General features: G+C 40.2%; 1 protein-coding gene across 1 annotated transcript in view; it reads left to right on the forward strand.

Annotated features, from left to right (window-relative positions):
• Positions 1-24,474, forward strand: part of dlgap4a (discs, large (Drosophila) homolog-associated protein 4a) — a 133,922-nt gene that overhangs the window by 102,268 nt on the left and 7,180 nt on the right. Inside the window, exons 4-11 of the mRNA XM_066671085.1 lie at positions 323-949; positions 1,966-2,207; positions 6,603-6,750; positions 8,674-8,869; positions 17,091-17,509; positions 18,888-18,976; positions 20,894-21,327; positions 23,652-23,743. Of these exons, the coding sequence (XP_066527182.1) occupies positions 323-949; positions 1,966-2,207; positions 6,603-6,750; positions 8,674-8,869; positions 17,091-17,509; positions 18,888-18,976; positions 20,894-21,327; positions 23,652-23,743 (2,247 nt within the window). The remainder of the gene's footprint in view (positions 1-322; positions 950-1,965; positions 2,208-6,602; positions 6,751-8,673; positions 8,870-17,090; positions 17,510-18,887; positions 18,977-20,893; positions 21,328-23,651; positions 23,744-24,474) is intronic.

The raw sequence follows: 24,474 nt of genomic DNA on the forward strand, positions 1-24,474 counted from the left end.
CCAGAAACACACACAAACAGAACATGTTCCTGTCTTATTTCCTATTATTCAGCCATGGTTTGCACTGAAGAACCTACTGTTCTTTGGTTCTTGCTGGGAACTAATTTTTCTGGTTCATGAACTAGTTAATGTCGAACGGTTCCAAATTTAGTTCACAAACTGGAATGTGAAATATGGCTGAACTAAAAACAGATGATGTACTAGCACCACCTTAAGTTCTCTCGTACTCTCTGTGAAAATTGGCTAAACTAACTGTTCCTATAATCAGTTCCTATATCAACAATAATATATAAAGACATCTATATATTTTTTTAATGTGCAGCGCAGCGAAAGCCCTGGCCGCATCCGCAACCTGGTTCACTCTGTGCAGAAGCTGTTTGCCAAGTCCCAGTCGCTGGAGGGGTCAGTGGCCAAGGGCAGCATCGGTCAGGGAGGGGACAGCACCAAAACCACCTGCCGCAGCAAGAGCAAAGACCGGGCCAAGACAGAGGGGACCAAACGGAGACCACGGCCCAACCTCTCAGGCTTTTGGAGCTCAGACGATGCACTGGAGGACGAGGCGACAAGCCCGCCAGCATCCGGCCCACTTGCTGTGGCCTATAGAAATCCTCTTAGCATGATGACACTCGGCCGGGCCGTGTCCGACAGCCGAGCACCAGCCCGGCACCACACGCTGCAGGGCTACAACACAATCGCCACTCACTCACTCAAGATCTCCAGCAGCAGTGGAGACCTGAAGCCTCCAGCAGCCGTCACTCTGTCGGTCGGAGCAGTACCACCCCCTGTTGCCGTCCAGGCTCCAGACACTTCACTGGTCAAACGAGGCTCATGGTCAACACTTACTCTCAGCCAGGCTAGACAGGTCCTGCAGAAGGGCACGGCCACGGTAAACCGAACACTACTCAAGTCCAAGTCCTGCCACCAAGAGCTGACCTGCAACTTTCTGCAGGTAAGAGCAAGTTTATTCACAGTGAGCACATTCATTAGTGATTTGGTCACAGTTAAGGTTTTCTTCTCATTAATGGTCTGTGCAGATCATGTTTGGGCAGGGAATGCTGAACAGTAAAATGGTGCACCATTTGATTTTGCTTTCACTTTTTTGGTCGTGCAGTTCATGTGAACAGTCGTATACAGATTCCGCCATGATTCCAGAGCTCCAATTTTTAGTAACTTCAAGAAGGTTTTTTTTTTTATTTTTACAAAGCTTTCATGTTCAGATCCTTAGCGAACTGCACACAGTTATTCAGCACAGGTTTTGAGGTGTCTCAGAATTTATACACTGCATTTCATCAACTGACAATTCCCGATACCAGTTCCTACCCAAAGTTTCATATGGATATTTAAAATGCAGATTAGTGCTGGTTTTACCAAGTACCTACACTACTGTGCATAAGTCGTAGGCACATAAGATAATGATATATATTTAAACTAATGCCTTCTCAGTAAGCGTGGTGCTTGTATAAAGTTATATATAATCACAGTGAATACAAACAAATAATAAATGAGTTTGAAGAACAAAATTCACAAAAATTCACACACAGAGGACCACACTGGAATAATGTTATTTGGTTTTATTTGTAGTTTGTTTGTATGTTTTTTAGCAAATAATCACTTACTGCTCAGATAAATAGCTTTTTAAATCTCATAATCTCCGGTGCTTAAATCTTTTGCACAGCACTGTGAGTGCAAAACAACAATGAATATAAGAGTTAAATTATATGAGAATATTGCTCCCAATAGAGATTTAGATGGGGTAAATTTTACTCAATCCAACATTTCCTCATGCATTTACCTCACACCGAGTTAAATGCTCACCCACAGAGTTAAAATACGTTCAGATGCATTAGAGTCTGTAGGAATTCATTTAAAAATCATTATTTTGCTTTGAAGCCACAGGGTGTGAGGAGAATTGCTGCAAATGTTCAGAACGGTTTGGTGTGTGAGCAGTTGTTAATGTTTTGGCAGGTTCCACTGGGGGACTGGAGTGGGACACTGAATAGAGGGGCTGGAGGGGGTCCGGGGGAGATCCCCTGCAGGAGAATGCGCAGCGGGAGCTATGTTAAAGCCATGGGGGACACGGAAGATAGTGAGGAATCAGACCCTCCGTCCCCCAAACCCTCGCCCAAATCGGCCGCGCGCCGCCAAAGCTACTTGAAGGCCACTCAGCATTCCCTCAGTGAACAGCAACCACCGCCACCACCACGCAAGTGAGTGAGGTTCCCTGTTAATTCAAACTCACATATGCATACTCATGTTTAATCATTAGAAACTGTAAGAAATGGCACCATCAGAAAGACTGCTGTATGAATGCATCAGTTTGTTTAGTTTTGCATGCAACAATGTGTCTAGTATGGTTTAATTTTTTTACAATATATCAACATCATAAACTTGGTGCTTGTGTCTTAAAACAGACCCCAACAGACTTTTCTGTTATTGTATTTGTTCGTGAGTGCGCAAAGACAACAGTACAGTGTTTTTCTGCGATGAAACAAGGTATTAATGGAATCCAACCAAAGTTATTGTTTGGTCCATATAATTCTGGCCAGTGTTGTGATTTCCGCTGCATATGGGAACTTTCATGTACTAGTATTTTGTCCGGATTTGTGCACCACTGTGGTACAAGTTGTGCTTTTATAACAGACTGATAAACTAAAGAGAAATACATTTTTTCTGCACTCTGATGATTTCCAATATCTTATTAATGTCCTGGAGCTGTAGGGCTCTGAGATTATTTATGAACTGCTGCTGCACCTGGTTGGTGCACTGTGCTGAGTTCCGATTCCTTCCCAAGCCTGTGAGGTTTCCTTTGGACTCTACGCTTCTTTAGCTGTACACTACCAGGGAAAACTGAGCTCACAGCTACTGGAAAACTTTGGTCACTTGTTTGATTGTGAAAGCTTATAACACTCAACGTGATATCTATTTAAGTCCTGCTTTTCTAATAAAAATAAATAAATAAATAAATAAAAACAAGCGGCAGAAGCACTAACTGAAAATGAGTGCCATTTCAGATGAGGTTTGTTTCTTTCAAATTGGAGTTTTAATAAACTCTACCCATTCAAAGAGAGTGGAAATAACAGTTTGGACAGACTTTCCTTTGAAGACATTGCTACTAGTTACATTTATTGTATGCCACCTACAGTAGTGGCAAGTGCCTCTTGGGACCAGCAGAGGGCACTAGCTGGGCATCATGATTTTTTTCACGCTTAGCATGAGGATAGATTGTCCAGTTGCTGGATAATGTTTATTATTAGGTTTATAACCAAGGTTGATGGCATCTCACTTTAGCAGGTCTTATGGAAGACGGTATGATTGTTTGAAGGCTGAATTGTGTCCTGAAATGCACACCTAAATAACCCCAAATCCTAATCCCAAGTGGCATTGTTAAGCATATTGAGCACTGTTTACATTTGTTAATATTGCACTACATAGAGTCATTGCAGTTTAAGTCATTTGACATTCAACATTCAAGTGGATGTTGCAAAACCAGTTTTTCAATACAGAGCCCTGATTTTGTAGGTAAAGGTTTTATATAATTTAACCCCATTCAGTAAGCTAAGTTCACCAGCCAGAGGCAGGGAGCTAATGAGTCTCTGTGTGAACAAACAAAGGCATGTCCCTGTTACTTAGTGTCAATACAATTATGAATGTCTATCAGACAATGACTATGATTTGAATTTACTGCAAATGGGAGAGGTATGTAAATGAAATAAATAAATAAAAATGACAACTGAAGCACTCCTTTAACAATATTCAATGAATACACAGCGTTGTGTTTCAAACTTACTCTGCAATAAAGTGCAGAACAAGATTTTTCAACATGAAACAGAGCTTTAGCCTGCTGTCTTCGTTTTGTAGACTGTGCTTGAGTGTAGCCCACTACTTACCTAGCTTCTGAGCTAACGAATTTTGTGTTCTTCAGTATTTACTATTCTACACTCTTTTTAAAACAACGCTTAATGGAACATTTCAGCTGATGGAATAACCATGCTATGTTAGCATCATCAAGCTAATAGGGCTAAGGGCAGAAAAACATACATACTTGCTTTGATACCTGCAATAAACGTGGCTCCAAGTCAGAGTGCCACCATGAATATTTGAATGCAGTTCTCCATGTTCTTCTGTATTGTTCCTCCCCCTCCATCAGTTCTAGCAGACACCATGCCTGCCCGTTTATGCGGGAGCACTTTGGGGTGGTTTGGGCTCCTTTGCAGAATGCCTGCTCCATGCAGCACCTTGGAAGGTTAGTGTACCCCCAAGCCCCTGCCCACCATGACTATCCTCATAAGCTGACCACAGAGGCCATCTTTCCTGACTCTCCACTTGACTACCAACTGTTTAAAGTACAGACCATGGCTACATCCTGATGCTCCAGCTAACCACAAACTGCTCACTGTAGAGGTCATGTCTCCGTCCTGATTCTTCACCTAACCCCAACTGCTCACGGTAGAGGTCATGTTTCTGTCCTGATTCTTCACCTAACCCCAACTGCTCACGGTAGAGGTCATGTTTCTGTCCTGATTATTCACCTAACCCCAGCTGCTCACTGTAGAGGTCATGTCTCCGTCCTGATTCTTCACCTAACCCCAACTGCTCACGGTAGAGGTCATGTTTCTGTCCTGATTCTTCACCCAACCCCAACTGCTCACGGTAGAGGTCATGTTTCTGTTTTGATTCTTCACCTAACCCCAACTGCTCACTGTAGAGGTCATGTTTCTGTCCTGATTCTTCACCTAACCCCAACTGCTCACGGTAGAGGTCATGTTTCTGTCCTGATTCTTCACCCAACCCCAACTGCTCACGGTAGAGGTCATGTTTCTGTCCTGATTCTTCACCCAACCCCAACTGCTCACTGTAGAGGTCATGTCTCCGTCCTGATTCTTCACCCAACCCCAACTGCTCACGGTAGAGGTCATGCTTCTGTCTTGATTCTTCACCTAACACCAACTGCTCACGTTAGAGGTCATGGCTCCATCCTGATTCTTCACATAACCCCAACTGCTCACGGTTGAGGTCATGTTTCTGTCCTGATTCTTCACCTAACCCCAACTGCTCACGGTAGAGGTCATGTTTCTGTCCTGATTCTTCACCTAACCCCAACTGCTCATGGTAGAGGTCATGGCTCCGTCTTGATTCTCCACCTAACCCCAACTGCTCACGGTAGAGGTCATGTTTCTGTCCTGATTCTTCACCTAACCCCAACTGCTCACGGTAGAGGTCATGTTTCTGTCCTGATTCTTCACCTAACCCCAACTGCTCACGGTTGAGGTCATGTTTCTGTCCTGATTCTTCACCTAACCCCAACTGCTCACGGTAGAGGTCATGTTTCTGTCCTGATTCTTCACCCAACCCCAACTGCTCACGGTAGAGGTCATGTTTCTGTCCTGATTCTTCACCCAACCCCAACTGCTCACGGTAGAGGTCATGTTTCTGTCCTGATTCTTCACCTAACCCCAACTGCTCACGGTAGAGGTCATGTTTCTGTCCTGATTCTTCACCCAACCCCAACTGCTCACGTTAGAGGTCATGTTTCTGTCCTGATTCTTCACCTAACCCCAACTGCTCACGGTAGAGGTCATGTTTCTGTCCTGATTCTTCACCTAACCCCAACTGCTCACGTTAGAGGTCATGGCTCTGTCCTGATTCTTCACTTAACCCCATCTGCTCACTGTAGAGGTCATGTTTCTGTCCTTATTATCCACAATGGCCCCTCACACCCTCCACTACCTCCTTTTCTTCAAGCTTTGCTAAAATGACCAAAAAAAAAAAAAAAAAAAAAGGTCTCCTAACAACATTTTTAAACTAGTACATTAACGCTAACACATAACAAATGCTTGGAGCCACTATTTCCTTCCTGACTCAGACCAAACCATCACCTGCACCTTCTCCTGGATAACTAACCTCACGTCCACATGGATAAACAGATATTAAACACTGTAACTGTTAACAAGCTCAGGGAAAATGACAGCAATGAGGAGAGCAAACAGAACAGAGTGTTAACTTCTTTGTGGATTCTCACCTCTTTCCTCACACATGAGTATTGAATTAAAAAAAAAGTTGGATCAAAATATCAAATGTACCTAATTCCCCACTTGTAGCTTACAAGTAATTGAAGCTTATAAATGAAGCTTGAATGTCTTTTTTAAATATAACTGTATGCCATACATTATCAGACACTAAATAAGAAAATCTATTCCCAATGCCTTGTGGCATGTGCAGTGATTTTGTTGTGATTATTAGCTTTAAATTATTATTAGCGACATTAGCCTTGTAAGCTAAAGTAAGGAATAAACGTAAGACAACAAACACCTTGGTTTGGAGGGGAAATTATGTAAATTACTTTTTTTTTCAAAATAAATTTTAAGGCTCAATCAGGAATTATTGCACCTGAAAATAATTTGGTTATGATCCTTAAATAAAAGTAGTCCTCCACCACTGTATATTTTTTGTTGGTGAACTTATATTTAGCTTAGGGCAAGTATACCACACTCTCACCAAATCCTGGTTCAGACTTCAGTTAATGCGGTTAATAATACAAAGAATATATAGAGCTGAATGTGTACTAAAAGACCTTTCCTCTGCTCTCACTTTCTTCTCCCCAGCTGCTTGCCGTCTCTGCGCGAGTTCTCAACAAACCGCAGTCTGGATAATCTGGACTGTCTGCTCCAAAGTGACATCCAGCACTGGCAGCCGGAAATAAGGCTACCTCAGGGATGCTCTACCCTGGGCCGAAGTTCTGGGATCAGCCAGGTTAGCACTCGCTCGTTCTCTCTTCTCAACCCACACCACCTGTCTTTGCTCTATGCTTCTGACCCATGCTGCATTGACCCATGCTTGATGCTTCAATCATCTGACCTCCAGTCCAAGCAAAGGTATAAAACATGTAGGCTACAAGGCAAAGCTATTAAGTGAATATGTTTTCATCATCCAACCGCCAGTCCAGTCCAAGCAAATGTATAAAACCTGTACATGGCACAGCTATAAGCGAATGAACCAATCGAAATGCTCCAAAATGACATATAATCTTATTACTTATAAAATCGTATTACATTCACTTCTATTGAAATGTAAATGTACTGTTTGGGGAGATGTATATTTTTCATTGGACGACGATGATATGCTTTTGCAGCATTCAAATTAATACGTTTTTAATACATTTAGGGTTCATCACAAAAAGACTGACAAGCCATAGCTTTCAAATTTTTATCAGATATCAGCTGATATTTTGCTGGGGTATTTTTGCATTTATGAGGCTGGGAGGACAGAACATTCTGGATTAAGATTGCCAGAGCTTGTGCATATATGTAAGACGTCCTTAAGCTAGAGGAGAGTGTAGAAGAAACAGAGTGTTTTTCTGCTGGAGATTTGGGGAGACAGAAGTCGCACTAATCTCCTGATTCTCCCTCTACTACTGCAATCTTCGTCAGCCTTTCACAAGTACAGCGTGTCCTGTACAGGAAAATTTCGGCTTAAAATGTGATGAGGAAATTTACACTCGAGGCTGCATTCTGAGGGCTCAAATTGGAGGTTTCTGAAGAAGTAAACAAGCCGTCGGAGATTAAATGTTTTGTTTTTGATTCCATGAAAGGGTACACAGACCATGAAGGGTGATATATTTTCCGTTGTACTATTGATCTTTCACTCTCTTTAAATCTTTCTCCTGGGCTACTCCACTACAAGTGTGAATTTGTTTTTTGTTTCTTTTACTGCTCTAAATCTGGACTACATTTTTACATCATACTGTTTTGTTTACCTTTCCTGGTCTGGAGTTCTTTATTTTTTCAGCATCAAGAAATATATTAAAGCAAATCATTTTGGCACTCAGGATTATTATTATTATTTTTTTTGACTGCCTTGTGTTTCCATTTAAAAGCAGTGGATTAAATTCAGTGAGCCAATGCTATCTCTTTTTCTCAGTGGATTTTTGTCACTTGTAACCTTCAATTTTTACTTGTGTTTACCTTTAACTATCAGCCCTATCCTTTACACACACACACCGAAATAACAGAGCTGCCACCTTCTCTGGGAGTCGTGGAAACTGTTGCCTGCTGGTTGGACAAATACACATTTCTTATTCCACCTACATCAAAAAGCCTGCTATAGTCAACCTCCCAGCAGATGGTTGGACTGTTTGAACAGTTGGATTCTTTATTCTTCTGCAGGTAGAGTCAGGAAGAGGTGTTGCTCAGTTCAATTAGCTTTGTGAATTGCAGGGGTTAGATTTTACCTTCACCTTCACCTAATTGGACTTACAAATGTACGGTTACTATGGACGTGATTTTTTTTTTTTACAAAGTGGCTGCGTTGGTAAAGGAATATGGTCTAAATTTAAAAGGTGCAATTAAACCAATTAAACCAGGCCAGCCTATAACCTTGTCACATTTAGGATTCACTAATGTTGAATCATGCTATGAATACAGCATTAGAAAACACTCTTTCAGGTTTTTTTTTAACTGTCTATTAGAAAATTTACAACACAGCAATTTAATTTCTGCCCAGTGTGCTCCATTATTGTTTTCTGAAGCCATGCAACCACCCAACATCCACACTGCCATGCCCCAGGCTCCTTTGCAGCCCTGCTGCAGACTGCCCAGGTACGGTGTGCCACTCCGTGCCCCCGGCCGCCGTCCACAGCCCCGAATGGGCCGTCTGAATCTGCACGTGTCCTTCCAGGTGGAGCGAAGCTGTGCGTGTGGTCAGATGGACTCGCAGGCCGTGGAGGCGCTGGATCTACCAGCAGCCACATGCTTCCGATCGCGCAGTCACAGCTACTTACGCGCCATCCAGGCAGGCTGCTCACAAGATGAAGACACCGCCTCCCTGACCTCTGATGAGCCCCCCACACCCCCTGCTACAACCAGCACCAACAGTGAGTTACTCTCTCTATAGATTTATTAATAGTGTGTAAATGGAAATAAAGTGCAAATAAGGCTGCATTAAATATAAACAAATGTGACCACATATCACACATATGAATAAATATGATGCAATATATCCAAGCTTTTGTAGACATCCAGTTGACTAATATTTTTCAGGGCAGCCTGTCTCCCAGTAACAGCCACTGGACTTCTGAAGTCTTTGCACTGTGTTTGAATATTGCTGAGAAGATTTAATGCCATTCAGCCACATAAAACATTGGTGAGGTAGGGTGCTGATCAGATGAGTTTACATTGCTCCACAGAGGACTTTGTAACCTCATGATGACTTTAGGTTCATGTCCAGCTGCCCCAGAGGATCCCATTTAATGGGTTAATGCTTGTCTGTGGAGATTACAGAGCTGAATGTGATCAGTTGAACACCTGTTTGAAACATACAGTAGTTTTCTGCTAACGTGCAGTTTAGTTCAGTAGTTTTCTGCAAAGTGGTTTTCTACATCTTATTCTAAATATCACTTCTAAGAATAGAGACAGATATTTCATGTGGGGTAGCATTTCAGTTTGGTGTGATGATATGGCAGAATATGCCCTGCATTGAAAGAATCAATTCAACACAAAGAACTATAGATATAGAACTATAGATACTTTGTAGAAATACCCATTGCTAAGCAGATACATGGACCTGTTTTTAAACGAACACAAGCTAATTCCTGCTGAGCCATATCAGGTTTGATTGCAGAGAATTTAAACAAATAACACAGGCTGCTATAATCCTGTTACATAACAATCAATCATTAGCCTTATTAAATGATTAACACAAATATTTTTAAATATAAAACAGCTGTAATTGAACATACAGATTACAGCAGCCTTTGCTAGTTGGCAGTGCTACATTTAAAACCCTCTGTAGGATATCTGCTGTGATATTTGCTGGTAATTTTTCATTCTGTCTTTTCAAATGAAATATTAAAAAATTTACATTCATTATTAAACATATTACAAGCACTGTCTCTGCCCTCTTCGCTGTTGGTGGTTTGAGTCACACATTCAGTTAGTAACTAATCTTAAACCTTTTAGCTTTGTGTAACCTTTGTACATTACTGTTCTATTTTATGACCTAAGAAATCCTCCTTACAACAACTCCTTTAAGCCTAGAAAAACGGAAAAAAGACGCAACTTAAATGTCTGGTTTTGCCTCATTTTAGCTGGTACTCTCATTTAATTCTCACTTGGATTTTTATTCTAAAATGTATAACTAGTTAACTTGCTTATAGAATTTATAGCCTGACATGAAATAATGTATTTTTTTAACACTCACTCTCACACGTGTCTAACATTGTTCAGAAGAGTCTTTGTTAGGAATGAAAATTAAAGCACTGTTTGGAGGACAGCAAAATGCTAATAAGATTAGTGTTAGCTTCCTAACCAACTTATGTCACCTCAGTTACACCTGATAAGGGTATTACTTCACCAAGTGATAATACTAAAATAGTAGTCCACACATCATAACATAAATTGGGGCAGCCGTGAGCTGGTGGTTAGAGAAATGGGCTTGTAACCATAAGGTTGCTGGTTCAATCCCCAACTGCTTCCCGGGTGCTGCGGCTAGGTCTGCTCACATGTGCTCACTGCCCCCTAGTGTTCACTAGTATGTGTATTTCACTGCACGGATTGGGCTAAATGTGGAGAACAAATTCCTCTGTATGCAAGCACAGTGGCCAATAAAGTGATTCTAATTCTAAAATCTATATCTGGCAAATAGTCATCTGATGTTGGCTACATTAGTCGTAGTATCTTGAGAAGGTAGTTTAAAAGCTTTAAGCTTTCTGTAATGATAAACATGCAGTTTTGTTAGCTTTTGATCTGTTTAATGCTATTGCTTAATGCTGTATGACGCTTGGATCCTATTTAATATGAAGACCTGCATGGAAGTCTGTTTGAATATTCACCCTAGTACTAGCTTGTTAGCACAGCAACATGTGGCACTGATTAACTCTACCTTTTAAAAATTTCTAATGTTTTCAGTCAACATATTTATGTTCACCAATTCCCCAAATCCATGTTCAGATTTTCCTAGTCTAACTTAAGTAGTTCAGTAGATTCTGTTGTCTACAGCAGGTAAGGTAGAACAGGAAAATTTGAAAAAGTCGCTGGAAGCTGACCAGCTTTGTAATATTGAGAAAAAATGCGGCAAATCTTTAAAAGGTGCTTCCTGACATAATGCCTCATTGACTTAATAATGGGAATGTGTCCCATACTTAAATAAAGAAGCACAAAAGCTAAAATCAATGATTGTTTTGACTAAATGAAAAGTGCTAAAACATTTTGTACTCCAATTGGCTAATCAGTGGGCAGTGTTCTGATTGGTTAGTGAATGTGCATTGTGCTCATTGGTTAGTTGGTGGGCAGTGGGCTCATTGGTTCGTGGGTAGACAGTGTGTTGATTGATTGGTTAGCGGGTGGGCAATGCGTTCCTTGAGTCAGCTGAGGCATAAAACCAGGGTCAAAATTTGTTTTTGTAATTTAATGGTTTGTAGCTTGTAACATTGTGTAAACAAAGGCATGATTTTTTGTGTCTGTATCTAAGATTTTTATAACTTCACAGTTGAACCTATTCCTGCAAATATTTTAATTACACGTACAAACAATAATTCTACAGCAACAAACAAAATTTTACACATATTCAAATTTTATCTAGGTGCACAAACCTTTTATGCACATGGACAAAATATGTAAACAGCTGCAAATATTTATCACACATTCCCAAATTTGAACTTTGTTTATTACTTCACACAAAAATAATTTCAAAAGTTATTAATGACCCTAATTTGATTCCTTACTGGTACACAAACACACACACACACACACACACACACACACACACACTGACCTACATTCTAGTGGACAGTGCTGAGCTGAGATGAGACTCTCTTGAAGCTTAAAGGCTAATGTTCTCAAACTAGGCTAAAAGAGCTCCTGCTCACCCTCACTCACACTTTAGCACTCTCTCTCTTTCTCTAATACTTGTCAAAGCTGCAAGCTAGCAGCAAATGCAGACCTCATCATAGCTGGGTTTAGGAAGAATTAAATAACATCAGGCAGAGGAGTTCATTCTGTTGCCTATATCCAGCTAAAGGAGCCTAATGTTACAGTGGCTCAGTAATTTACTTCAATATTTGTTGTCTACATATGAAGTTAATTACTTTTAGTCCCCATCTCCTATTTGATACCTTTCCACTTCATTTTATGTATAGCCTTTGTGTGTTTTCAGTAGATATTAACCATTTTATTTATGAATTTATTTATTACAATTTGTGCTACATAATATATTAGATTTGGTGTGTAGTGTAGGCAATAATTAACAGGGAAAATATTTCCAAGAGTGACATTCACCCTCTATTTTGCTTTTAATAGGCTTTAAGTGGTATCACAGGTGTCAGAAAACGTATTTATATTAATTTTGTGAGGGGAGCTTTTACATTTTTTTTATTATTGTATTACTGTTTATGTAATCTTTACATACACATTAACATAAATAGTAAAATATAATGACAGTATAATAAAATATATTATAATCTATAGTTATCAGTTATCTATCATTCATATCAAAGTTATAAATTTGTGCAGGTTTTTAACTGTGTCTCTCCATAGCCTAAAATCAGTATGTTCATAGCTGCTGTATATTTGCTTTTTAGCCTTTTCCCCCGTCTTTTTAAACCAAACGACGCCTCCTTGTGCTTTGATTGGTCAGCGAGCGCTCTCTCACGAGGTTTCAACCAATAGCCGTGAGCTGGTAGATCTAGAGGCGGGACTTGTCTGAAAACAGGTAGAAAACCAAGCCGTGACGTGCTTTTCCACCATGTATCGATTGATTGGTTATGGAGAATTCAGTCAAAGCGCGAATACCGGCACTATATCTACCAATCGTATTACAGGAGGGCGGGGCTGGTCGGAAAACGGGTGGGAAAGAAAATACGTGATCCTTCTCGTTTGTGTGTGTGTTGGAACGGATTAAGTGGATCCTATTCTTTTGCTAGCGACGTGTGGTAGATGTGGAATTTGGGTCAATAACAGCGAAAATCAGGAAGGGAAAGGCAAAAAAAGCGTATGTATTTTTGTTTATAACATGAATGATAAAATGTATCATGGTCGTCATCACCACCTCAGATAACGTTTACTGAGGAGATGAGTTTGTGCTAAATGTAATGGGAATGTCTTTACCTTTTGCGATGCCTATATGTGTGTATTAGCGGTGTTGTTACGGTAGTAAGAGGAGAAGATGGCTGTAATACATCAGGATCTGGATGCATGTGGCTTTTACTCAACGTGGCAGACGGCGTTTTGTCGTGTGTTCCGCTAACAAGCTAGCTTAGAAATGGAGGTCTAGTCTGGCTTAACTTCGTTTTTTGATTTCTAAAATATCATATTAAATTGTGCCATAACGCTTCATTGAGAAACGGAATACACCTTTAATATGTTAATCTAGGCACCTTGCGGTCCGAGTTTACGAAGCTAAACTTGGCTTCTTTTTTCGAATACGCTGTTCCACCTTAAACGGTGTACTCCGCAGAATGTAACTGCAGCACCGTTTAAGGTGGAATGGAGAATTCTAAAAGATTAGCTGCCTGCTAACAACCACATATATTTTATCATTTTAACTCGTTGTTGAGCCTGTTTTGCTATTAAAATCCACATTTTCATGTTTTTGGTTCTAACATTTCTGTTTTAATTTCTTTGAGCAGTTTAATAATGTTTCCCTGCTAAGTTACATCACACTTTACTCATTTATCGCTAGCTAACTGATAGCTCAGAAATTAGAAGCGTCTTCATTCCTCTTCATTTGTATTTTCCGCTGTAAAACAGAAGTTTTAAACGTTTTATTTGGGAAAGGTAGCTATATAAAGATAGCATGTCACTGTGAGAGAGCCTTTAATCCAAACGAACCGCACCTTCTTTGTTTACGGTATTCAAACAGGCAATGGGCATTCATAGTTGAGGAAAGTGAAGTTTGAAAGTAGCCGTTACAATTGTCCGCTTCACTTAGCGCTATGTCTTGTAGTCCTCAGAAGTTCCTCTCTTTATCTCGAAACATTCCCTTTGTTATTAATTAACCAGCAAAAATGAAACTCTCTTATTGACCTTATGTACCAGGTAATAGATACCCTTGTGTTTGCTGTAGTTAACCGAAAGTGTTGTTCAAGCTACTTTCAGAATTTCCCTGATTCCCGTCATTAGCAAACGGCTATTTGAATGTTTTAGAGAACATAACTGCGGGTCATTATATTACAACACAAATATAGCCATTTAATTTACTTCTCACAATCACCAATAAACAGCCTTTTTTTTCTCAGTTTTATCAGGTGACATTTATAATGATTTCTTCTAAGAACGTTCTGTGAGGAACATTTAGAGCTGTTTAAATCATGTGCCTGGTTCCTATCATTTCCACTGAAAAAAAAAACAGTTAACAATTGTGACTATTTCTCTTTCATATCAGTCCCCTTCATGAATTTGAATACTTTAATACAATATTCAGTGGCTTGCAAATCATGTGAAATCCCCTTTAGATTTATTTATTAATGCTAGCAAAGCAGGTGGGGGAAATCTTACAGAGATTATACATGAAGAAAATATGGCACACTGATTATCTTTGTCTTCAATGATAGCTAGTCCTGTGCTAAGAAGTGGGTTAAAAAAGCCTTATATTTTACACTTGCACATGAAACACTTCCATGAGTTGGATCATCAATGTGTGTTACAGTAAATTTGCAAATTATTAAACAGTTTTTGTGCAGATGGCACCAGTAGTGTACTCATATTTATCCCTCTGGTATTTATAAGTAATCTGTGATGAACATCTGTAGGGTATTGGGAAGAGATTATTTTACATCTGGTAAATTGTTTCTTGGTGTTAAACATCTGGCACACTAATTTTAGAAAGATTTTCACTCAATTTTAGAAATGTGTCTGACTGAAGATTACAAGTCTGGGTGAGGTGATGAGACTGTGCTCTGTCTCTTGCCCCACTTTTATCAGTGCCCATCTTGTTGGCTGTTAGTTTCAGCAGTACACACTTTTCCTGGGATTTTGCTGTGAATCCTGGGATTTTCAAAGTGTCAAGTGTGAATGAACAAGCCCACTCATCCACGGCAGCTAGTGTCAGGAAAAATTTGAGTGTATCATATTGTTCCTGTCTGGACACAACCATTTTAAGCTCCTCCAAAAAAAAGAGAGAGAGTAAAATCAGCATTCTCATGTCATTTTGAGAAGTTTCTAACTAATTTTTAACCATATTTGTGTATATACGTCTGTTATCAAAAAATAAAAGACAAGGTTTTATTTTTTAATAGCAAAGATTTAAACCCTATAGAGTGTAATAGAGTACTTCTTTAATTTATTCAACTGTTGACCTTTTAGCAAATGATACTAAATATCAAAGCTTCTCTGTAAAATGTAGGTTAAGCCTAGTGTGGTTTATTTTTGTGCAGTTGAACACTATATTAGGCTCCTGAGAGATTCCTTTCCCTCCCTCAGTGACGTCATTGTCCTCTCCCTAGCTTCCCTCTCCTTGGCAGGTCCTGAACTGACCACTATCTTGCTGTCTTCCCTGCTGGACATGGCTATTTTGGCATGTTGCCTTCTGCAAGTTCCACTAATGCAGATAATCTGGGGCTGAACCCCCTGGGGAACAAGCCCACTGTTTTCCTCTCTTTCTCGCTCTTGCACTCTCTCTAACTCTCCCTCTCTGTCTCTGTTGCTTTAACTCTCTGGATTGTCTCTTTTAATTAGGCCTTTAAGTTTTGACCTGTCTTCAGAGCGGTGTTCTTAACTAATTATAATTTCAGCAGGAGAATTTACACAGTTCCTTGTAAATACCAACGCAATCATATATTTTGTAGTTCTTTGGCTGTAAACATGGACTGATGTGCTAAACGTTGAAATTAATGTTGAAAAGCTGCAAGCTCTGTCAGTTTTCTTTAGGGAAGCCACATTTAATTACCGCTGAGGCATCCCGAGACTTGGTGCCAGTGCACATGAGTTTTTAATTAAAGCCTTTTAATTCCCAGAAACGTGAAGGTGACTTAGGAATATGAATTTGAATTATCTTCATTAGCCTTCTTTTTGTTTTGTTTCTTTCTCACCAAAGGCAGTCTTTACCTAAACGTCCCTAGCACATTTTGGCAAATTATTTTTCTTAGATTGTTTTAGATAGAAAAAATAGAGATGAAAGAAAGCTTTGTATAACAAACGTGTGCTTCAGTTCAGCTGAATCAGTGGGTGTTTTACCAAGTAAATCAGTTGGGTCTTAATGGGCACAGATATACAATCAGGACGTCTGATGGTAATGTAAGGGAAGGGCAGATAGTGCGTTAAACATCCGACATAGATTCAGCTCTTAGACTGGGAAATCATTCTTTGTGTTCTTTGTACTGGAGCATAGACAGCTATTAGATCAGCTCATCAGGCCATTTTATCATAGCCGTCATTAGTTACACCAGTAACTTGTTTTTATTGTCTTGCAGCGCTGACAGGATCTTTGTGTCAAGTGGATATGTCAGGAACAAACTGCAAATCCCACTTGCCAGGCTAATAATCCATTCAAAACCATTATTAGCAGTGTTCATGAGCAAACGCACAGAGGAATGAATTCAGAAAATTTCTTAACTGTTCTGTGAAGGCAACACACTGAACTTATTCGCTTTCCCATGACATTCATCTATGCCAGGCATGCAAGTTATTTGAGGCTGGGAGCAGGTTTAAAGGCTTGTTTTGTTCCTGCATTGGCTTCGATCCCAGAGCTCAGCCTCTGTGTGTGTGTGTGTGTGTTGCATTGTTTCTCACACAGATGAGGTCATGACAAAGTCTGGAAGTGGCAGGCCATGTGCTCTTTATGAGGTGCAGTTATGAACTGAGTAGTGTAACAACAGCAGACCTTTTTATTAAGTTTTTAAAGGAAAAGATTGACACTGAAAGGAACACAGTAGCAGTCAGTTAGCACATCAATCCGTGCTAATTTTTTAAAATTGTCTGTACTATATAATTTTGTGTATAATATGACTTTATAACTCCAAGCTTTAATATTTAAATGGCTGGAAGATAAGTTATTTGTTTATCTTGAAAGAGATTTCAAAACTGAATACAAAAATATGATTAAAATACACTCCGGTGCTTATCCGTTTTTTCTATTTTTTTTTTTTTCCCATATTTCTGTAGCATCAAAGAAGACTCCACCCCCTGTTCCTCCCCGATCTGCCCCCAAGCCTCTCATAGCAGTGACCATTCAGAGCAGCACTGAGTCAGCACAGGACACTTACTTGGACAGCCAGGACCAGCGCAGTGAAGCCAACAGCCAATCAGGACGCAGCAACTCCTCAGACAGCATCACCAGCTCTAGGACTGGGAGTCTGGCCAAGGGTGTCAAACGTCCTCCACTGCTGCCCCAGGCTCCTGTTCCTGCCCCCCGTGAGCCTCCCTTACCCCTGCCCAGTGCCAGGGTCAGCAGCCCTCCACCCCTGGTGCCCCTCGCTCTTGCCCCTCTCCCTGTCCCAGAGGCCAAAACTGTAAGCATCACCCTCACACCAGACGAGCTCCAAGCTCCACCCAAAAGAAAACTCTCATCTATTGGCATCCAGGTGGGTCAGCTTCGAAAAAGGCTTGTGATCTCTCTGTGCTACAGGATGCTTTTCGTAATACCATAACATGTACCTAATTCTACCATTGATTTGTCCAGTGTTGCCAGCATTAGCACTGTGTAATTTTTGTAATTGTTTGTTTATTTAGATAAAGCAAATTCAGGGCATTGCTGTAGCTGGAAATTACTTTGGCTTTAGTAATAAAGCTATTAATGGGAGAGAGAAAGTATTCTTGCCCTCACATCGGTCCACATGTTGTGGTATTTTATTGTGATAGCTAGAAAAGCACCTCTTAACACAAGATTGATATTAATTGGCGCAAAACTGCTGTATAAAGTTGTTGTGCAGGTTCCTTTTTGACAGCACTGGCATGCCACTCTCTGCATTACAATCTGAGGTGGCTGTAATGAGCTCATAGAGTTCGGTTTCAGTCACTGAACAGGTAGTTTCAACTTCCAATGAATGTGACACTGAGTTTGAGGAAAAAAAACAAAAAAGTTCCCAGAGGAAATGTGATTTCTTAAAAAAGCAAAAATGTCAGCAATTTTTTCCCCTCCCTCTTCCCCTCTCCTTTGGGTGTGTCACTGTTATTTACACAGTTAGTGTTACATTCTGACATTTCATAGTAACACTACGACTGCTTAAAACATTAACTTTCATGCAGTCTGATTTGCTTCAGTGTAACCATTGTGTGCAAACTTTGGCTGCCCTATCTATATATAAATATTAAGTTTACCTTTTTGTCCACAATTTAATACACAACTATTGTTTACTTTAAACATTCTGTGCCAATAATAGTGAGCCATTCTGTTTTTTATTCATCTCCTGAGTTAATAAGTGAAACCGTCTTTTCATGAGGCCAGAGGATTGGGGAAATAACTAAAAACTATTGAAAAGGACAGCGTGTGCATCTCTTATTGCTGCCGCTCGTGATTCTTGTGGTATTTTTACCCCAAGGAAGGGTTTATTTCATGTAAAAGGGGTATATTATTTCACCTTTTAAAATTATCCATACATAGAAAATAAGCAAAACATTTCACTTTTGCATACGACTGTATAGGAGAATACAGACAATAATTTTGAACAGGAAACAGTGGAGCGGAACACCTTGTGACTCACAACTCACTTATAAGAGTCTGCGAACAGGTGATTCAGCGTCTGCCCACATGCTTCTGTTATAGACTCTGCGTTATTCGTAGGTCTTTCTGTTCTTTTCTAAGCACAGAGGGACACATTAGAATGTGTCAGATTGTTGGTGTCTCATTAGATGATCAGATTTGTTTGCAAAAATGCCAGAAAATCTTTTAAAACTTGTTACTGTCATGTTTCCAGTTATGTTATGGTCAGTATCATTTGTTTCCTTTTTTGTGACCGGCAGGTGGACTGTGTGCAGCCAGTGCTAAGAGAGGAGCAGACCCCCACCACCAGATTCCAGTCCATTGGAGTACAGGTGGAGGACGGCAGGCCGTAAGTTCTCGCTAAAAGTGTTCGACATTTTGTCATTCAGCCTTACAAGCTTAATTCGATTACCTAGATTATCCTGGGGCAAACTGACACACAGCAAAATGTTTTGCAGCTTTTAAAGTTTTGTAACTGACTCTCTCCACATCATTCTGCTGTGGAAAGTGGAAAGAAAACTTTGTGTGTAGAGTTACTGTGGACAATTTTGAAATGTTGCTCTTCTTTTGCTTTGTGTTTGTGGTTCAAAATATTTTCTTAGCTATTCAGAAACACCATATGATATTTTATTATTCAGTTTTGTCCAGGTGGCTGTTGGTTTTAGACAGCAAGCTTATTCTACTAGGCAGGCTTTTAAAATATTTATCCATATTTATAATTCCCCTTTCTCTCTGTTTTCCTTCTCAGGAAGTAGGCATTTCTGCTTGTTTTGTCAAACTGGATGTTATCAGGGTTTGCATGTGAAAACATTTTTCATGTACAGCATTCTGGGATAAACAGCAGTTGTATCCAAAGCCGGTTTTATTATGAATACACACTGTAATGGGACTGTTATGGGGAGATAATCAAATGCTGTTGGTAACTTCATCCACTCTCCCTATTGTCCATATTTCCATATTGCTCTCACTCTGTCATACACCTTCACTCCATCTGTTTTTGATTGATTTGCATGTGTCCTCCTGGCGCCTTTTTTAACGCCCCTATCCTTTCTCTTGCTTGCTTCCTTTTTGATAACCCCATTCTTCTGGTGTAGGCTTCTGGTTCACTGCTTCTACATTTGTATGCTAATCTTATCTTTACTCGCTCCTTGTCAGTCATACCCGATTCCTATCAGGTTCATTACGCACCTGGTTTTGAACTGTATCTGGTGTAACTGTTTGGAATTAAATCACCCTGATTATATGAAACATAGCCCAGAAGGCCTAGCTTTAGTTCAGATCACATGCGCTTATATCTTCTAGAACCTCAATTAGATGATGATAACAATGAAGAAATACTTAATACAAAGGATCGATTATTGTTGCAAACAAGGTAAAAGTTAATATCAATTTGAGAATACATGGACATACTTATGGATGAGAATTACATTTCAGAATTACTGGAAAAACTATAGTATTCTATTTTATTTGATCTTTTAGGGCTCATGCTTTTGAGGGTTTTTCATGAAAATGACTGCTGACACTCAGAAAGAGAAGTGCCAAATATTTGCTTCATTGATGCTCCCACGTTCTTTGAGGGTTCTAGCCATTTTTAAAGGCCACAGTCATGACTTTTTTCAAAATCACTGATGTTTCCTCACTATTTGATAGTTCTCCACTCTGTTTGCGCACTTGAAACAGGTCTTATGTGTTTACAAAATATTGGCTTCAGTAAATGAGTTATAAAAACACACACAAACAAAAGGACTTAGTCTAGGCTTCATAATCTCTGCTTTGAAAATTGTTGAAATTATGAAAAAAGATGAGGGAATTGCTTTATTCCTGAACCATAGGTGGGTGACATTGACTTTGCTGTTTCATAATATTTAGGTTGGAACTGACTGTAAATTCTGGAGAGCGCTAACTGCATGAAAATAAACACAGAGAAATTACTCCAAAACTAAACAACTCTAGTAACAAGTGAGTTTCTGTGGTAATTCAAACAGCGAATAAAAACGTAAAGTGTGAAATGTGAAAAAATCTTTTTCTTCTCAAACATACTGTTCCACCTTAGCTCCTCTTCTGAACGTAAACAAACCAGAGAGAACTGCAGTTCCCCACAACCGTAGACGTTGCCTTTAAAAATGGACAAATGTACAGAAGTGCTGCTATTTTTAACCATTAGCAATGTACTTTTTAATGAAGTTGGTCATGTTTTTATTAGGACAGATAGCGGTGAAGTGTAGACAGTAAAATTCTTTCCCCTTTTCTGTGTGTATATTCTCAGGCTCAGCCGTTTCAGCAGCATGGCATCTAGACAGGAGACGACGGAGACAGAGTCTCAGGATCAATCAGATGGTAAACCGTCAGAGAACAGCTCCACCTGCTGCACCACTCAGACGGATTCACTGGACAACTGCACCGGTGACAGAGCGAAAAAAGCCTTGAAATCCAGCAGTATCCGCTCTGGATCAGGTTCCCTCACAGACAGTCTTGACCCTGCACTGGATCCATCTTTTCTGCCCCCTCCGGACCCTTCCCTACAGAGCAGCAGCAGCAGCTTGAATGGAGCTGCTGAACAGCAGGGGACAGCAGCATCCACAGCCTGCCTCAGAGATGGACACTGGTTCCTCAAACTACTGCAGGCGGAGACTGGACGCATGGATGCCTGGTGTCAGCAGATGGAGCAGGAGAGCAAAGAGAAACAGCTCTCAGAAGAAGGTGAGAAACTGTAGCTTTGGTCTCGTTTAATAAAACGTAGACCAAACATGAACGTAAGTCAACCTGTTCTATGCCATGTGTTCGTGTAGTTTATGCCCTTTGGGATCTTTGGGATGAGCTGGAGTGGTGATCCATAGCTAATCATCCAACAGCACTTGATCTCATGAATGAATGCCAGCAAATGCACAAAGAAATATTTCAACATCTGGTGCAAAACTATTCTTAGAGGGACAGAAGCTAACACTGCAACCAAAAGGGGACAAAATTCATTTTAGCACCCTCAATTTGGGGCAAGTTTTTTCCCGGATCTTAGCCATTAAATGTGTTTTACAGGGGATATACTGCAAAAATATCACATTTCAGGGCATTGGCACAATAATTTGGAAATCTGGAGCTCCTTCCAATCCACAAACTGTAAAATAAAACAATCACATTATTTAATTATTAAACAGCTCTTCTGATTTTACTCTATGGTACTTTACTCTCTTTAATAAAAATAGAGCATAGAAGTTTTTTGCCTCCTCCTGTTTCCCTCCAGTCACAGCACTCGACCCACATATGTGTGAGAATGCAAAGACAAGGTTGAACAGAGCAAAACAAATGAGGACTGAAAAATAAGGATACAGATTAGAGAAGAAAGAGAAAGTAGTCAAAAAGAATAAAAAAAACCTCAAAACCACAGCTTCTGCTCCTCACGTCTCACTCCTGGATTCTCACGCTGAACTGAACTGTGGCTCACTCTGATTTAACAGAACAGGTGCTTAAAGCAGGGCTGTTTAGTAGGTTTGGGTACCAATCACATTTTACCTTGCACACCTGGAATATGGTGCTGGTAACTGGTACTGATAGACATATATTGTGTTTTCTAATGTATTATAGTCATGTGTGGTACTAAAGGTTAAACTGCGAAAACGTTCCTTTTAAAAGAGTGCTTTGGAAGTTATGCCTTCGACAAATACATTCCCATGAATCAAGAAGTTAGCAACCTCAGAAACACAGTTATCCCCCACAAGGCATTTGCTTGAGTTAGAAAGGTTGGAATGGCAGGGTTTGCATTTCACAACACAAATATTGTAGAGAGCTTTGCTGGCCTCATGGTTTAAATGTAAACCACTTCTAAGACCATTTTTGAATTTGCCGTTGCCCTGATGGTCACATGTCCCAGATGTTTTATTCAGACCACATGAAACTGTGTTAACTTGTGGAAAAGAGGGCATGTCCTCTCTAATTTCATTCTTTATTTCTTTTTTAAGAAAGCATTGCATCATTGCTCACTGAAATGCAAAAAGAAAACCCTGTGCTTAGACCATATTTACAACAAAGCCCTTCTCCATTACTGCTGGATTTGGTCTGAGAATCTTTGCACATGGTGACGGATTTCATCAGCAGATCATGGCTGCGTTCCCAGATTCAATTTCCACATGGTCTTGGCCTAAAGTAAGCTGGGTGTAGTCTAAGGTTGTGATGTATGTCTAGAAAACTGGCTGTAAAATGCCTTACTTATACTAAGATATTTTTAACTCACACTGAGATGGATCTCAGTTTAGGACTAAATTAGTATATGCATGGCAATCCTCCACTAACAAAATCCCACACAGAGACTCATTCTAGTCTGTGAGGCCAGAACAACGGCCCTTAACTGTAATTGATAGCTTTGGTGCCAAGAGCTTAATTAAGTTCTCTAAAACCCAGTCCAGCCAGAGTCGAACGTCATCTTAATTCCTTATTTCCTCTGAGCTTCCATTTCTGCTCCCATAGCTATGAAATATATCTTTTACCTTTCAGCAGAGACCATTCCGACTGTTGTAGGATGGAGGTTTAATCACGGTCGCTGCTATTTACAGGGCTGTATGAAAAACCATTAATAAGGGATGAGAACTGACTCTAATGATCAGACTCATTACATCAAGACCAGGAGTGGATCATTGTGGGGAGGGGGGGCTTCTGAAATTAGAGTAGAGATGAGGCATACAGTACATCTAATGATATTAATGATATCTGATTTAAAACACATGTCTACTGAATGTGGTTGGTTTATTTATTTATTTATGGGCTAATGAGTAACAAATCTAGCTATAATTCATGCTCGCATGAACATTTTTCAGCTTTTTCTTAAACAAATTAAACATGGTCTTTGGTGCTGTGTAAACAACATGTTTCGTGAAGCGTATGTCCTTCTAATATATGTTTGAGAACCCAGAGTGGAGTGTTTGATTGTTGCAGGTTTGCAGTGACTCTTTGTGTCCATAAAAGGATACTGTTTAAGCTTAAGCCTGAGCGTGTGTGTGTGTTCTGTCTCTGTTTGTGTGTTTGCATGTGTGTAGTACTAGGGAAGATCCGCAGTGCAGTGGGCAGTGCTCAGCTTCTCATGTCTAAGAAATTCCAGCAGTTCCGAGGCCTGTGTGAGCAGAACCTGGTGAGTCAGAGTTTTTAGAGAGTTCTTTTTAAAGTGTTTCCAGGTTTGTATTGAAGAACCATGAAAAATCTTAATATTTACTCCCAGAGAGCAATTTAATTTTGATTTAACTTAAAGAAGGAAGTATAGAGAAGGAAAAGTATAGAACTGCAGCTGGCTGGAGGCAAGAGTACAAGCACTGCATTCCCAGAAAGTGTCAACATAAAATAGCCACTAATTTAATAACACTTAACATTCATTCATTCATTATCTGTAAGCGCTTATCCAATTCAGGGTCGCGGTGGGTCCAGAGCCTACCTGGAATCATTGGGCGCAAGGCGGGAATACACCCTGGAGGGGGCACCAGTCCTTCACAGGGCAACACAGACACACACACACACATTCACTCACACGCTCACACCTACGGACACTTTTGAGTCGCCAATCCACCTACCAATGTGTGTTTTTGGACTGTGGGAGGAAACCGGAGCACCCGGAGGAAACCCACTCAGACACAGGGAGAACACACCAACTCCTCACAGACAGTCACCCGGAGCGGGAATACAACCCACAACCTCCAGGTCCCTGGAGCTGTGTGACTGCGAAACTACCTGCTGCGCCCATAACACTTAACGTCACTTTTCAAACTTGCTGTCTAGGCTGAGCTGAAAAAGATAACAAGAATTTGTCAGCATTTTTTGGAGAATATTTCAAGAAGTATCACTACATGTTGATTTGTGGAGTCGAGAAAA

This window comes from Hoplias malabaricus, chromosome 5 (genome assembly GCF_029633855.1).
Source record: "Hoplias malabaricus isolate fHopMal1 chromosome 5, fHopMal1.hap1, whole genome shotgun sequence".
In the NCBI taxonomy this organism is placed as follows: Eukaryota; Metazoa; Chordata; class Actinopteri; order Characiformes; family Erythrinidae; genus Hoplias; species Hoplias malabaricus.